Below are 13305 nucleotides of genomic sequence, written 5' to 3'. Positions count from 1 at the left end.
AGCTGCCTCCCCAGGAAGCCAAATGGCACCTGGGCCCAGGGCCCTGCCCGCTTCCTTCAAGGTGTCTCTACTCCCTAGCCTGACCCTGCTGTGCCAGGCTACTCTGTCCTTGGATCCTTGTCGCCTCTGGGGTCCCCTAGATGCGACCCAGGCGCGTCCAGTCTTCCTAAGGAAAACCTTGGTTTCTAACCTGCAGGCTCCAATCCTGTGCTAGGGTTCCAGGCCCCAGGCCAGACTGACTCTGGCTCCTCCTGAGACTCTCCCCAATTTCACCTCCTCATCCCCTCCCCACAACTCCCTTCTAACTAGAGCCCCTTTCCTTCCTGGATGTTGGGCTTTCTGGAGGAAACACCACCACCACCACCACCACCACCACCACCACCACCACCACCACCACCACCACCAGACCCTAGGCCTTCCCTTCTCCCTTCATTCTGCCCATGCCTTTGACCTCCTCCTGCCTGGGTCTTTAGCCCTGACATCTGGGAGTTTACTGAGCCCAGATCCTCTGGTTTGGGGACTCCTGGCTGCACCGTTTCCCATGCCAGGGTCTTCCTTCATGGAGGCAAGGCAGGACCCCGCTCCCCATCCTGCATTTCCCACAATTCTGACAGTTTTCCAGGTGTCTAAGTCAGCCCACCGATCCATTCTCGCTTATGCTGGTTCCTCTACCGGCCACCCTCTCACCAACCTTCAACACAGCCCAGCCACACACTTTTGTTTTTGGACAGAGTTCCTCTATGTAGACCAGGTTGGCCTTGAACTCAAAAAGATCCACTTGCCTCTGCCTCCTGAGTACACCCTGAAGCTTTTCCTGTTTCTAATGCACATGGTAGCTATTAGATAATGCCTCTCTGCCCCTCTGCCCCTGTACCCTGTTGGCCTAGGTTTCAAGTTGGAGGTTTCACTCAGGCCCACCCACTATGGTTTCCCCAGTCATTCCAGAGAGGAACCCGGTTTCTGAGTCTTGGATTCGAATGCTGCCTCCATGGGCCAGATTACATTGTAAAGCCTGAAGAGGCTTCCTTCTCTGAGCCTGATTCCGGCCTTGGAAAGTATGTGTGTGTGTGTGTTGGAGGGGTTGGGGGGTAACGACTTGAGTCCCCCAAAGAATTACCGGAGACATGTGGGTGAAGGCTGGTACATAGGCGGCGCTCATGGCTGTTGGCTGCTGGCATGACTGGGGATCTGAGTCAGAAGGCGGTGTGTTCTCAACTACAGCTGTCTTTAGTCGTCAGACAAGCTCCCAGAGTCTGCTCCAGCCTCAGTTTCCTTGTCAGTGGGTTGATGGGGGCACCTCCCTGACAGGGACTTCTTCAGGTCACATGTTGTGATTATCGCTACCTTAATTATTCAAATAAACTCAGATTCACATCGCACTGCTGTGTGACCTCAGGCCAGTGACCTCACCTCTCTGAGCCTCTCCCCTGCGTTCCTGAGATTGTTGGGGTGTAGTGAGGGTACTGAGGTGATTCGTTGTGTCTTTTGACTCCAGTCTATGAAGATAACTTTGTCTCGTCTGGAGTGACATCGGTCTCTTTCTGCAGTCTGAGGTTATAGACCCCTCCCCTGCTACCTGCTGACCGTTGTGATACCCACAAAAGGTCACATTCTTCTACACCAACTAATAGAGCTGTGGAGACCGGGCCGGCTTCCCTATGTTCCCTAGCAACAGGCGCAGTGTTCCGGCACCAGTCTGTCGGTCAGGAGGGATCCGGGCCAGCTGGTGGTGCGGGCCAATTTTAGCTTCTGCCCCTGACCCCAGGGGGTTTCGTCATCCCCTGCCCCAGCTACCCCCTTGCAGGGGTCCCTCAGCCCTGCAGCCTTCAGTGCAGTGCCTTCCTGCTTCTGAGGGAGCCCCCTGTCAGCACCCAACAGGGGTTCTTCTCCAGGCTCCTAACTCCGCAGGGATCAGAGACCTTATCTTCCATCTCTACCACCAGCCTGCTGCTCCTGGGGCCCTGAGCCATGAGCTGAAGTGGTGGCATCTGGGGGGATCAACGCTCAGGAGCCTGGAGCACTTTCCCTGCTTGAGCCTTGGGGAATCCTTCCAAGTCTGGGGTTGAGAATGATTACATTAGCTGGACCCACAGGAGTTGGGGTACGAGTGGCATGTGCCGGGGACAGGTGAGGGTGAGGTACCAGCCCGGGGTAATCCTATTTTTATTGGCTGTGCTAGGGATGTACCATGGGCTAGGGCTCTGCCCACCATATCCACAGCACAGTACTGAGAGTTAGGCAGGGGGGGGGGGGTTCTACCACCGAGCCACGCCCCCAGCCCCTCACTGGGGGATTCTGGGCAGGGCTCTACCACTGAGCCACGCCCCCAGCCCCTAATTAACAAGTTCTCTACTGCTGAACTATCTCCTCAGTTCTTTTTTTTTTTTGTCTCAGGCAGTATCTCACTGAGTTGCTTAGGCTGACCTTGAACTCACTACATTGTTCTGATGGACCTTGAGTTTAAAAGATTGCCTCTGATTCCCAAGTAGCTGGGATGACATGCCTGTTGGGCTTCATCCTTGTGAGGAAGCTGGCACCTGTCTATCCTAGCCTTTGTTTTTCCCTAGCCTGTGTGTGTTCAGGGCCTCCCTCCCTGGCCTCGGCTGGGAACAGAGTGTAGGTGAGAGACCTGTTTGTACATGACCTGGCAATGGTATCATCCTCCCAGTGAAAGCCACATGGGAAGTAGGGGTAGCGGAGTAAGCCTGTGAGCTACTGGGGAAACCGAGGCAGGAGGATTTCAAGTTTTCAAGATCTTATCTCAAAATTTAAATTAGAATGAGGGCTGGGAGTTGGGATGGGGAGATGGCTCACTGGGTAAAGTGCTTACTATGCAAGTAAGAAGACCTGGGTTCAGATTCCAGCACCCACGTAAAAGCTGGGCATGGTGGGACACGCCTGTGTTGGGTGGGGGGTGGGGCAAGTAGAGCTAGGCCGATACCAGGTGCTTAGGGCCAACCAGTCTAACTGACACGACAGACTCTAGGTTCAGTGAGGAGAGTGTTTCAGTGGAGGGTAATAGAGGGAGATGCTCAAAACTGACCTCTGACCTCCATAGGTGAGCAAGAAAGAAGTGGGTACTGGGGACATAATGCAGTGATAGAGCCCCTGCCTAGAATCCCCCATTGAAGGGCTGGGGGCGTGGCTCAGTGGTAGAGACCCTGCCTAGAATCCCCCAGTGAGGGGCTGGGGGCAGGGCTCAGTGGTAGAGCCCCTGCCTAGAATCCCCCAGTGAGGGGCTGGGGGCAGGGCTCAGTGGTAGAGCCCCTGCCTAGAACCCCCCAGTGAGGGGCTGGGGGCGGGGCTCAGTGGTAGAGCCCCTGCCTAGAATCCCCCAGTGGGGAGCTGGGGGCGTGGCTCAGAGGAGGAGCATTTCTCTAGTATATGAGAACTGCACACATACACAAAAGACAAAAACAGGTGTAGGAGCATGAGTCAGTCTAATGGGATACTTATAAGGAACTTCTGTTTGCTAAAATGGCTGCGTTCAGATGCCAGCTCTAGGCCTCAGTTTTCCCTTCTGTAAAATAAGGACAGGCTTCATTGGCGTTCCGTGCTTGTGAGATGCGGTGGTTGCTGAGGAGTGGCCGGGCAGGACTCCGTGCCTCAGGCAGCTCAGGCCTCGGCCTGCTGTCTGTCCAGGCCTCAGCCTGCTGTGTGTCCAGCCTTCTCCCTTCCTCATGTTCTTTGTCCTGTTTTCCCAGCCATGAGGAGGGCACGGAGGGAGATCAGCCAGGGCTTCTGGCTCTCCGAGCTGCAGCCAAGAAAGGAAGGCCCAGTCCCTGGAGGTTCCCAATCGGACAGGGCAGCTGGGCCTGAGCAGGTCACCTCATTAGGGAGGCTGGGGAGGGACAGGCGGCAGGGACAGAGGAGCTGATGGCGTGGGAGACGGCAGGACAGGGCCTGTGTCACTGTCAGGAAGGGCGGCAGTCAGGATGAAACAGTGTTTCGTGGAGAGGTGGACAGAGTGGCCAGGGCAAGATGTTGGGGCAGGATAAAAAGTTCTGCTGTTTACTGGAGAATCTGGGGCAACAGTGATGGGGGTCAGTGCTCCTCCAATCTGGGAATATGACCTAAGACCTTCCTAGAAGCTCCCAAGATGTGACTATTCCAAGCTCTGTTTTTCTCTTTTCTTGTAGACATGAACTGATGAGGTTAATTCTAAATTAGGTACAAACCGGGCATGGCAGCGCAGGCCTGCTAATTCTGCACTTGGGAGGCTGAGGCAGGAGTATCAGTAATTCAGGGCCAGCCTGGGCTACATGAGATCCTGTCTCATCTGTGACATAAAGCCTGACATACATGTAATTCCAGCTCTTGGAAGGCTGAGGCAGGAGGATTGTTACATGTTCTGGCCCAACTTGGGCTCCAGAGTGAGACTCAGAATCAAAAAATTAATACTAAATAATGTCCATAAATAGGACAGCACAGCGATTAACAACATGCTGAAATAGAGGAAGACCAGCGAGAGGGAGTTTAAGGCCACCTTCAGTTGCATAGTATGTTCAAGGCTAGCCTGGACTACAGAGGCCCTGTCCAGAAAATGCATTGTCACGTTTTTAATCCATGGAAAGCTGAGACGTGGGTATCGAGGAAGACTGCGAAATGTGGAGACAGTGACCTGGGAATGAACTAGGGACATACATGCTCACACAGTGTAGAGTTGAGGGGCTGCAAACATCAGTGACACAGGCCTGTCATCCCACACTGGGTTGGCCAAGCCGCCATGCCCAGTTCCTACCTAGTTTATCATCCTCATGAGCTCATGTCTACAAGGAAAGAGAAAGAAACAGAGCTTGGAATCGTCATCTCTCGGGAGCTTCTGGGAGGGTCTTAGAGCATATCAGGAGTTCAAGGTTATCCTTGGCTACATAGGGGTAGCCTGAGCTACTAGAGACCCTTTTCTACCCTCCCCATTAGCCCACCCCAAGAACTTGTGGCTGGCCCAGGAGCATTGGCAGATGAGGGCTCGGGTGTTGGGATTTGTGCTTGCCCGGTCAGGGTGTTGGATCTGCATGAAGGTTGACACTTGCTAGAGGTTGAGGTCAGCAGCTTTAGAAGATTGTAGTCTGGACATGCTGGCAGGCAGGCAGGCGTATCTGAGACCTCAGTGGTCCATCTCAGAGGCCCCCATTGTATGCAAGTGCCCCACCCACCACCGCGAATGTTCCCTAGCTCTTGGTTCTTCTTGAGATGGGACTGTGTGGAGGAGCCCAGTGTGGTCCGGTTGTCATCCCAGCCATTGAGAAGTGGAGCCGAGAAGATGGAGCGTTAAGGCCGCCCTCAGCTACGCAGTCGGTTCAAAGCCAACCTGGGCTTCAAAGGGACCTGCCTCAACAAAACAAAAGTTGTAGCTTGCTATGTAGCCCAGGCTAACCTGGAACTCTGTGTAGCGGAGGATGGCCCTGTACTTCTGATCCTCCTGCTTCTACTTCCAAGTGTGTGTCACGACCAGTTTATTTTGTGTTAGGAAGGAACCCAAGGCAGCTGTAGCCCCAGCGGCAGACCTGTGTGGGATGGGGTGGACCTAAAACGATTCTCTTTCCCTGGCCCAAGTTTGTAAAGGAACACCAGGGCGAGTGGCCAGAGCTCTAGAGAACCAGCCTGGCCCGGAGGTGTCACTGCGGTGAGAAGGAACTGGGTGTCTCACTTGTTTCTCTCCACACAGCATGGCACCTTGGGCAGCGGACGATCTTCGGACAAAGGACCGTCCTGGTCCAGCCGTTCCCTGGGTGCTCGTTGCCGGAACTCTATCGCTTCCTGCCCTGAGGAGCAACCCCATGTGGGCAACTACAGGCTGCTCAGGACCATCGGGAAGGGCAACTTTGCTAAAGTCAAGCTGGCTCGGCATATCCTCACGGGCCGGGAGGTGAGTGGGGGTGACCGAGGGGCTGAGGTTGGTGGGCAGGGGAGTGGGGAGATCAAGAGGCGGTGTGACGTGAGGTCAAGGTTGGTCCTGGCTGGCCTTCTTATCTCAGAAAATTGCCCAACTTGCTCAGAATTTAAAGGTGGTTTTGTTTTGTTGTTTTGTTTGGACACGCCGCTCTGTGTAGCCCTAGCTTTCCTAGAACTTGCTCTCTAGACCAGGCTGCCTTCGGACTCAGAGATCCATCTGCAAGGCCCACAGAGGCCAGAAGGCTCCAGCTCTTTTGGGGCTTGAGTTACAGGTTCTCTGGGTCTGACATGGGTGCCGGGAACCAAGCAGGGTCCTGTGGAAGAGCAGCAAGCGCTCTGAAGTGCCGAGCCGTCTCTCCATTCTCTACGTGCTCAAAACTTTCCAGAATAGTCCCAGTAGGAAAAGAAAACCAGTTAGAAGGGTTCTTGAACTGTCGGGAAGTCCCAGGTCACAGGTGTCGCCTTCCCGCCCGCCTTCCTCTTTTGTGTATTTTTATTGTTTGTTTGTTTTTTACTGGGTATGTGAGAGAGAGAGACCAGACTGGGACATGTTTGCCTTGTGATGGGTTCTCTCACTAAACTGGGAGCCTGTGGCTTCAGCGAGGTTGGCTGGGCATCAGGTCTGGCCTCTACATCCCCGCCCTGCCCCCGGGCTTCTGGGCTCTCATGGCCATGCCTAGCTTTCTTAACAGGAGTACTGAGAGTTAAGACCTAGTTCCTAAAGTTTACGAAGTAGGTGCTTTACCTTAGGTCCAGCCTGCCTGCTTCCTTTCTCTCCCCAATTATTTTATTGGTCAATTTTGTTATTTGATAGTTTCCTACATGTATATAATATATTCTGTTTGCTCGTTTTTTTTTTTTTTTTTTTTTTTTTTTTTTTTTTTTTTTTTTTTTTGTGGTTGCTGTGTTCTTGTGAGACAGGGTTTCACTATATAGTCCTGGGTAACCTGGAAATTGTCACACACACCAGGCTAGCCTTTGAACACCCAGAGACCTGCCTGCCTCTGCCTCCTGAATCATGGGATTAAAGGTGTGTGCCGCTATGCCTTGATTGTTATTTTAAAATTATTTTGTTTTTTACAATTTTTTTTTTTTACGTTCATTGGTTTTTCTTTGTGTGTCTGTGTGAAGGTGTCAGACACCCCGGAACTGGAGCTACAGACAGGTGTGAGCTGTCATGTGGGTACTGGGAATTGAACCCAGGTCCTCTGGAAGGGCAGTCAGTGCTCTTAACCACTGAGCCATCTCTCCAGAACCTGTTTGTGTTTTAAGAAAGAAGTGACTCTGTGGCCTCAAACTCTCATCCTCTTCTCTGCTTCCTGACTCTGAGTACATGTCTGCAGCACACTCATACCCATTGCCTGTTTTCTGCATTTATTTGGCCACAAAAGCAGTAGGTCTACTGCGCAAAGCTTGCCTAGAATCCTCTAGCAGTGGTAGAGCCCCTGCCTAGAATCCCCCAGTGAGAGGCTGGGGGTGTGGCTCCGTGGTAGAGCCCCTGCCTAGAATCCCCCAGGGAGGGGCTGGGGGCGTGGCTCAGCAGTAGAGGGGTTCCTTCCTGGCTTGTACAAGGCCTTAGGTTTGACACCCAGGAGCACAACACAACCCAGAACTCGTAAGAACCAGACATGGTGGTATATGCTTTTAATGTCAGCACTCAGGAGGTGGAGGCAGGAGGATCTCTGTGAGTTCTCTGGTCTACAGAGTGAGTTCCAGTCCATTTAAAAATCAAAGCAAAACACATCTTAAGCGTCAGAATGGCAGGCTGGTATTACTCAGCAGTGTAAACATAAATTAAAGCCCTTTCCTTTTTTGAGATAGGATTTTGCTAGATAGACTAAGGCTCGAACCAAAACTCGTTTTGATTTCGTCTTTCTCCATTTATTTTGGGAGTGTGCATATGTAAAGAGGTTAAAGGACAACTTGCAAGAGTTTCCTGTCTCCCCTCACCCCATCGGTTCGAGGCTCAGACTTGGGGTGTCAGGCTTGTGGCCTTTGCCACCTCACCACCCCCATCTCAAACACAGTGTCAAGTATGGAACCGGCACCATCCACCATCCTCGGTTGCAGTGCTGGGCCCCTCCCAGGAATGTGGAGCTGTTTTTCTTTCCGAGATTTAGTCCTGTGCTTTGTCACGTTCACAGATGAAAGGAACCATATGATCGTCTCAATGCTGGCATCGCACGTGCCTGACAAAATTCTCAAGGAAAGGAGAACCCGGCCAGGGCACAGGGCCTGCTCCCCACCGAGCACAGGCTGCACCCCATATGTGGGGACGACTCCATTCCAGGGGTTGCTTTTTTTTTTTTTTAAGATTTGTTATTTTCAATTTTAATTTTTAGCCCCCCCACCCCTTTCGAGACAGAGTCTGTCTATGTAATCTTGTCTGGCGATCCTGGAACTCACCATGTAGACCAGGTTGACCCAGAACTCACTGAGATCCTCCTGCCTCTGCTTCCTAAGTGCTTCACCACACAATAAGATTCACTTATTTAAATTGTGTGTCTGTGTTTCTGTCCATGGGCATGTGTACATGTGTGTAGGAAGCCAGAAGACAACATTGGGTGTCTTGTAACTGGAGTTACTGATGGTTGGGAGCCACCAGGTGGATTCTGGGAACTGAACTCTGCAGGGGGCTGTGCACTCAGTCACTGTGTTTAATATCTCCCCAGCCCCTTGCTAGTCTACGACCTGCCATGTTGACCAGGCTGCTCTCTGACTCACTCTGCCTCCCAGTTGTTGGCTCTATAGGCCTGGACCACTATACGTGGCTCAATTAACATTTAATATTCAGTATTTAAAAAATTTCTTTTTGACATATGTCTCATATGACTCATCTCTCCAGGCTGGCCCCAAATGTGCTGTGGGATCTGGACTGGGGGTTTGACCTCCCACCTTCTTCTTCCTATAGGTCGCTATCAAGATCATTGATAAAACCCAGCTGAACCCCAGTAGCTTACAGAAGGTGAGACCCAGAGAAGGGAACAGAGTGGGAACAGAGTCCCCAGTGAGAGCTGGGACCTGACGAGTCCTGGAGGGGGAAGGGATCCCCCCATTCCCCACTTACAACTCTCTGTTCTTCCTTTCTGGCTTGCCCAGCTGTTCAGAGAAGTTCGAATTATGAAGGGACTCAATCACCCCAACATCGGTGAGGAGAGGATGGGAGATGGCCGTGGGTGGAACCCTTGGGAAGGGAGGTGGGACTGTATTGGAGAGACCTGGCCTCCAGTTGTCCTGGCCTCCGATCTGTAGGAAGGTTGCAATGACTGGGTGAGATTAGCCTGTTCCGGGTCCGTGCTCATCAGCAGAGGGGAACAGTGTAGCCCCGCCTGGATGTGGTGATGGCCTTCGTGCTGACTGTGTAACTGCCAATTGCCAGCAACATGGGCACAGGTCCTAGGCTTCACCGCCCAGACTCTCCTGTAGAGAAAGCTGAGCAGCATGGAAAACCTGGCCGTGTGTAGGGAGCCGCTGAGGGTTCTGGTGGGAGGCACTCATGACTGGCCGATGGCTGCAGCATCTGGGTGGAGAATGGCGGGCTCTTCATGCTGACCTAACACCTCCCCCTCCCCCCCAGTGAAGCTTTTTGAGGTGATAGAGACGGAGAAGACGTTATACCTGGTGATGGAATATGCTAGCGCAGGTGAGGCTCCGCCCACACCCTGCTCTCACATCCCCCAGACCCCACACTCTGCTCTCACATCCCCCAGACCCCACACCCTTCTCTCACATCCCCCAGACCCCAGACCCTGCTCACACATCCCCCAGACCCCACACCCTTCTCTCACATCCCCCAGACCCCACACTCTGCTCTCACATCCCCCAGACCCCACACTCTTCTCTCACATCCCCCAGACCCCACACCCTTCTCTCACATCCCCCAGACCCCATAACCTGCTCTCACACACCCCAGACCCCATAACCTGCTCTCACATCCCCCAGACCCCAGACCCTGCTCACACATCCCCCAGACCCCACACTCTGCTCTCACACCCCCCAGACCCCACACCCTTCTCTCACATCCCCCAGACCCCACACCCTGCTCTCACATCCCTCAGACCCCCACACCCTGCTCACACACACCCCAGACCCCACACCCTTCTCTCACATCCCCCAGACCCCCACACCCTGCTCTCACACACCCCAGACCCCATAACCTGCTCTCACATCCCCCAGACCCCACACCCTTCTCTCACATCCCCCAGACCCCAGACCCTGCTCACACATCCCTCAGACCCCATAACCTGCTCACACACACCCCAGACCCCCACACCCTGCTCTCACACCCCCCAGACCCCACACCCTGCTCTCACACCCCCCAGACCCCACACCCTGCTCTCACACCCCCCAGACCCCACACCCTGCTCTCACACCCCCCAGACCCCACACCCTGCTCTCACATCCCCCAGACCCCACACCCTGCTCACACACACCCCAGACCCCACACCCTGCTCACACACACCCCAGACCCCATAACCTGCTCTCACACCCCCCAGACTCCCACACCCTGCTCACACACCCCCCAGACCCCATAACATCCCCCAGACCCCACACCCTTCTCTCACATCCCCCAGACCCCAGACCCTGCTCACACATCCCTCAGACCCCATAACCTGCTCTTACATCCCCCAGACCCCCACACCCTGCTCACACATCCCCCAGACCCCACACCCTGCTCTCACACCCCCCAGACCCCACACCCTGCTCTCACACCCCCCAGACCCCACACCCTGCTCTCACACCCCCCAGACCCCACACCCTGCTCTCACATCCCCCAGACCCCACACCCTGCTCTCACATCCCCCAGACCCCCACACCCTGCTCTCACATCCCCCAGACCCCCACACCCTGCTCACACACCCCCCAGACCCCCACACCCTGCTCTCACACCCCCCAGACCCCACACCCTGCTCTCACACCCCCCAGACCCCACACCCTGCTCTCACATCCCCCAGACCCCACACCCTGCTCACACACCCCCCAGACCCCACATCCTGCTCTCACACCCCCCAGACCCCACACCCTGCTCTCACACACCCCAGACCCCACACCCTCTCTCACACCCCCCAGACCCCACACCCTGCTCTCACACCCCCCAGACCCCACACCCTGCTCACACACACCCCAGACCCCATAACCTGCTCTCACATCCCCCAGACCCCACACCCTTCTCTCACATCCCCCAGACCCCAGACCCTGCTCACACATCCCTCAGACCCCATAACCTGCTCTTACATCCCCCAGACCTCCACACCCTGCTCACACATCCCCCAGACCCCACACCCTGCTCTCACACCCCCCAGACCCCACACCCTGCTCTCACACCCCCCAGACCCCACACCCTGCTCTCACACCCCCCAGACCCCACACCCTGCTCTCACATCCCCCAGACCCCACACCCTGCTCTCACATCCCCCAGACCCCCACACCCTGCTCTCACATCCCCCAGACCCCCACACCCTGCTCACACACACCCCAGACCCCCACACCCTGCTCTCACACCCCCCAGACCCCACACCCTGCTCTCACACCCCCCAGACCCCACACCCTGCTCTCACACCCCCCAGACCCCACACCCTGCTCACACACACCCCAGACCCCATAACCTGCTCTCACACCCCCCAGACCCCCACACCCTGCTCACACACACCCCAGACCCCACACCCTGCTCACACACACCCCAGACCCCACACCCTGCTCACACACACCCCAGACCCCATAACCTGCTCTCACACCCCCCAGACCCCCACACCCTGCTCACACACACCCCAGACCCCACACCCTGCTCACACACACCCCAGACCCCACACCCTGCTCACACACACCCCAGACCCCATAACCTGCTCTCACACCCCCCAGACCCCACACCCTGCTCACACACACCCCAGACCCCACACCCTGCTCACACACACCCCAGACCCCATAACCTGCTCTCACACCCCCCAGACCCCCACACCCTGCTCACACACACCCCAGACCCCACACCCTGCTCACACACACCCCAGACCCCACACCCTGCTCACACACACCCCAGACCCCATAACCTGCTCTCACACCCCCCAGACCCCCACACCCTGCTCACACACACCCCAGACCCCACACCCTGCTCACACACACCCCAGACCCCACACCCTGCTCACACACACCCCAGACCCCACACCCTGCTCACACACACCCCAGACCCCACACCCTGCTCACACACACCCCAGACCCCACACCCTGCTCTCACACCCCCCAGACCCCACACCCTGCTCTCACACCCCCCAGACCCCACACCCTGCTCTCACACCCCCCAGACCCCACACCCTGCTCTCACATTCCCCAGACCCCCACACCCTGCTCACACACACCCCAGACCCCATAACCTGCTCTCACACCCCCCAGACCCCCACACCCTTCTCTCACATCCCCCAGACCCCCACACCCTGCTCACACACACCCCAGACCCCACACCCTGCTCACACACACCCCAGACCCCACACCCTGCTCACACACACCCCAGACCCCACACCCTGCTCACACACACCCCAGACCCCATAACCTGCTCTCACACCCCCCAGACCCCACACCCTGCTCTCACATCCCCCAGACCCCACACCCTGCTCACACACACCCCAGACCCCACACCCTGCTCACACACACCCCAGACCCCATAACCTGCTCTCACACCCCCCAGACCCCCACACCCTGCTCACACACACCCCAGACCCCACACCCTGCTCACACACCCCACTACACCTTGCTCTCACAGTACCTCCCCTATTGTGCCCTCTGGCTCCAGCTTTCACCCCTCTGGCTCTCTGCAGGAGAAGTGTTTGACTACCTCGTGTCGCACGGCCGCATGAAGGAGAAGGAGGCTCGAGCCAAGTTTCGGCAGGTGAGAGACAGGGTGCTCTGACTCCCCGGGAAGAGGGTCTGGGTAGGTGAGTCGTGTGCCATGCATGTGGACATGAACGGGGTGAGGATGCACAGGGACCCAGGTGGGAGGAGGCTGTTTGGGGCCTGGGGTTCAAGTGATGGAGGTGGGTGTACAGGCGAGTGGAAGCTGGGGGTTGGGTGGGGTGGGGGTGGTAAAGTGCTGGAGTATGCAAGGCTGGGGTGGATCAGGCAGGGGAATCGGGCTCAAGGTCATCCTGAGCCACATCGAGCTTCAGCCTCAAGATTCTGTCACAAAAGAGAGACAGAGACAGAGAGAGAAGGACAGGCCATAAAAAGGAAGGCTGGGGAGATGGCTCAGTGGATACAGACCTGCTAAGCAAGCCAGAGGTCTAGAGTTTAGTTCCCTGACCCCGGCGGGGTAGATGTGGTGGCAGCTTCCGTCCCAGCACTCAGGAGGCAGCAGGGCTCACGGCGGCTGGGTAGCTACACTGGATTGTCAGCTGCTGGTTCAGTGAGAGACGCCCTCCCTGG

The 13305-nt window shown here is 55.9% G+C and overlaps 1 protein-coding gene across 6 annotated transcripts in view; it reads left to right on the top strand.

Moving 5' to 3' along the window:
* Mark4 (microtubule affinity regulating kinase 4) overlaps positions 1 to 13305 on the top strand; it is a 33484-nt gene that overhangs the window by 923 nt on the left and 19256 nt on the right. For 4 of the 6 annotated variants that reach the window (XR_015639559.1, XR_015639565.1, XM_087589096.1 and 1 more), the window contains 5 exon segments: positions 5669 to 5869; positions 8807 to 8860; positions 8995 to 9043; positions 9473 to 9538; positions 12702 to 12772. Coding sequence is in view for 4 of the 6 variants with exons in the window: in XM_087589096.1 (XP_087445222.1) it covers positions 5669 to 5869; positions 8807 to 8860; positions 8995 to 9043; positions 9473 to 9538; positions 12702 to 12772 (441 nt within the window). In the remaining 2 variants the exon portion in view is untranslated. 6 annotated transcript variants of the gene reach the window in all.

This window comes from Rattus norvegicus, chromosome 1, assembly GCF_021556685.1.
Source record: "Rattus norvegicus strain SHRSP/BbbUtx chromosome 1, alternate assembly SHRSP_T2T, whole genome shotgun sequence".
NCBI classification, from domain to species: domain Eukaryota; kingdom Metazoa; phylum Chordata; class Mammalia; order Rodentia; family Muridae; genus Rattus; species Rattus norvegicus.
The sequence above is the reverse complement of the archived record's forward strand: the minus strand, read 5'-3'. Positions and strand labels throughout refer to the sequence as shown.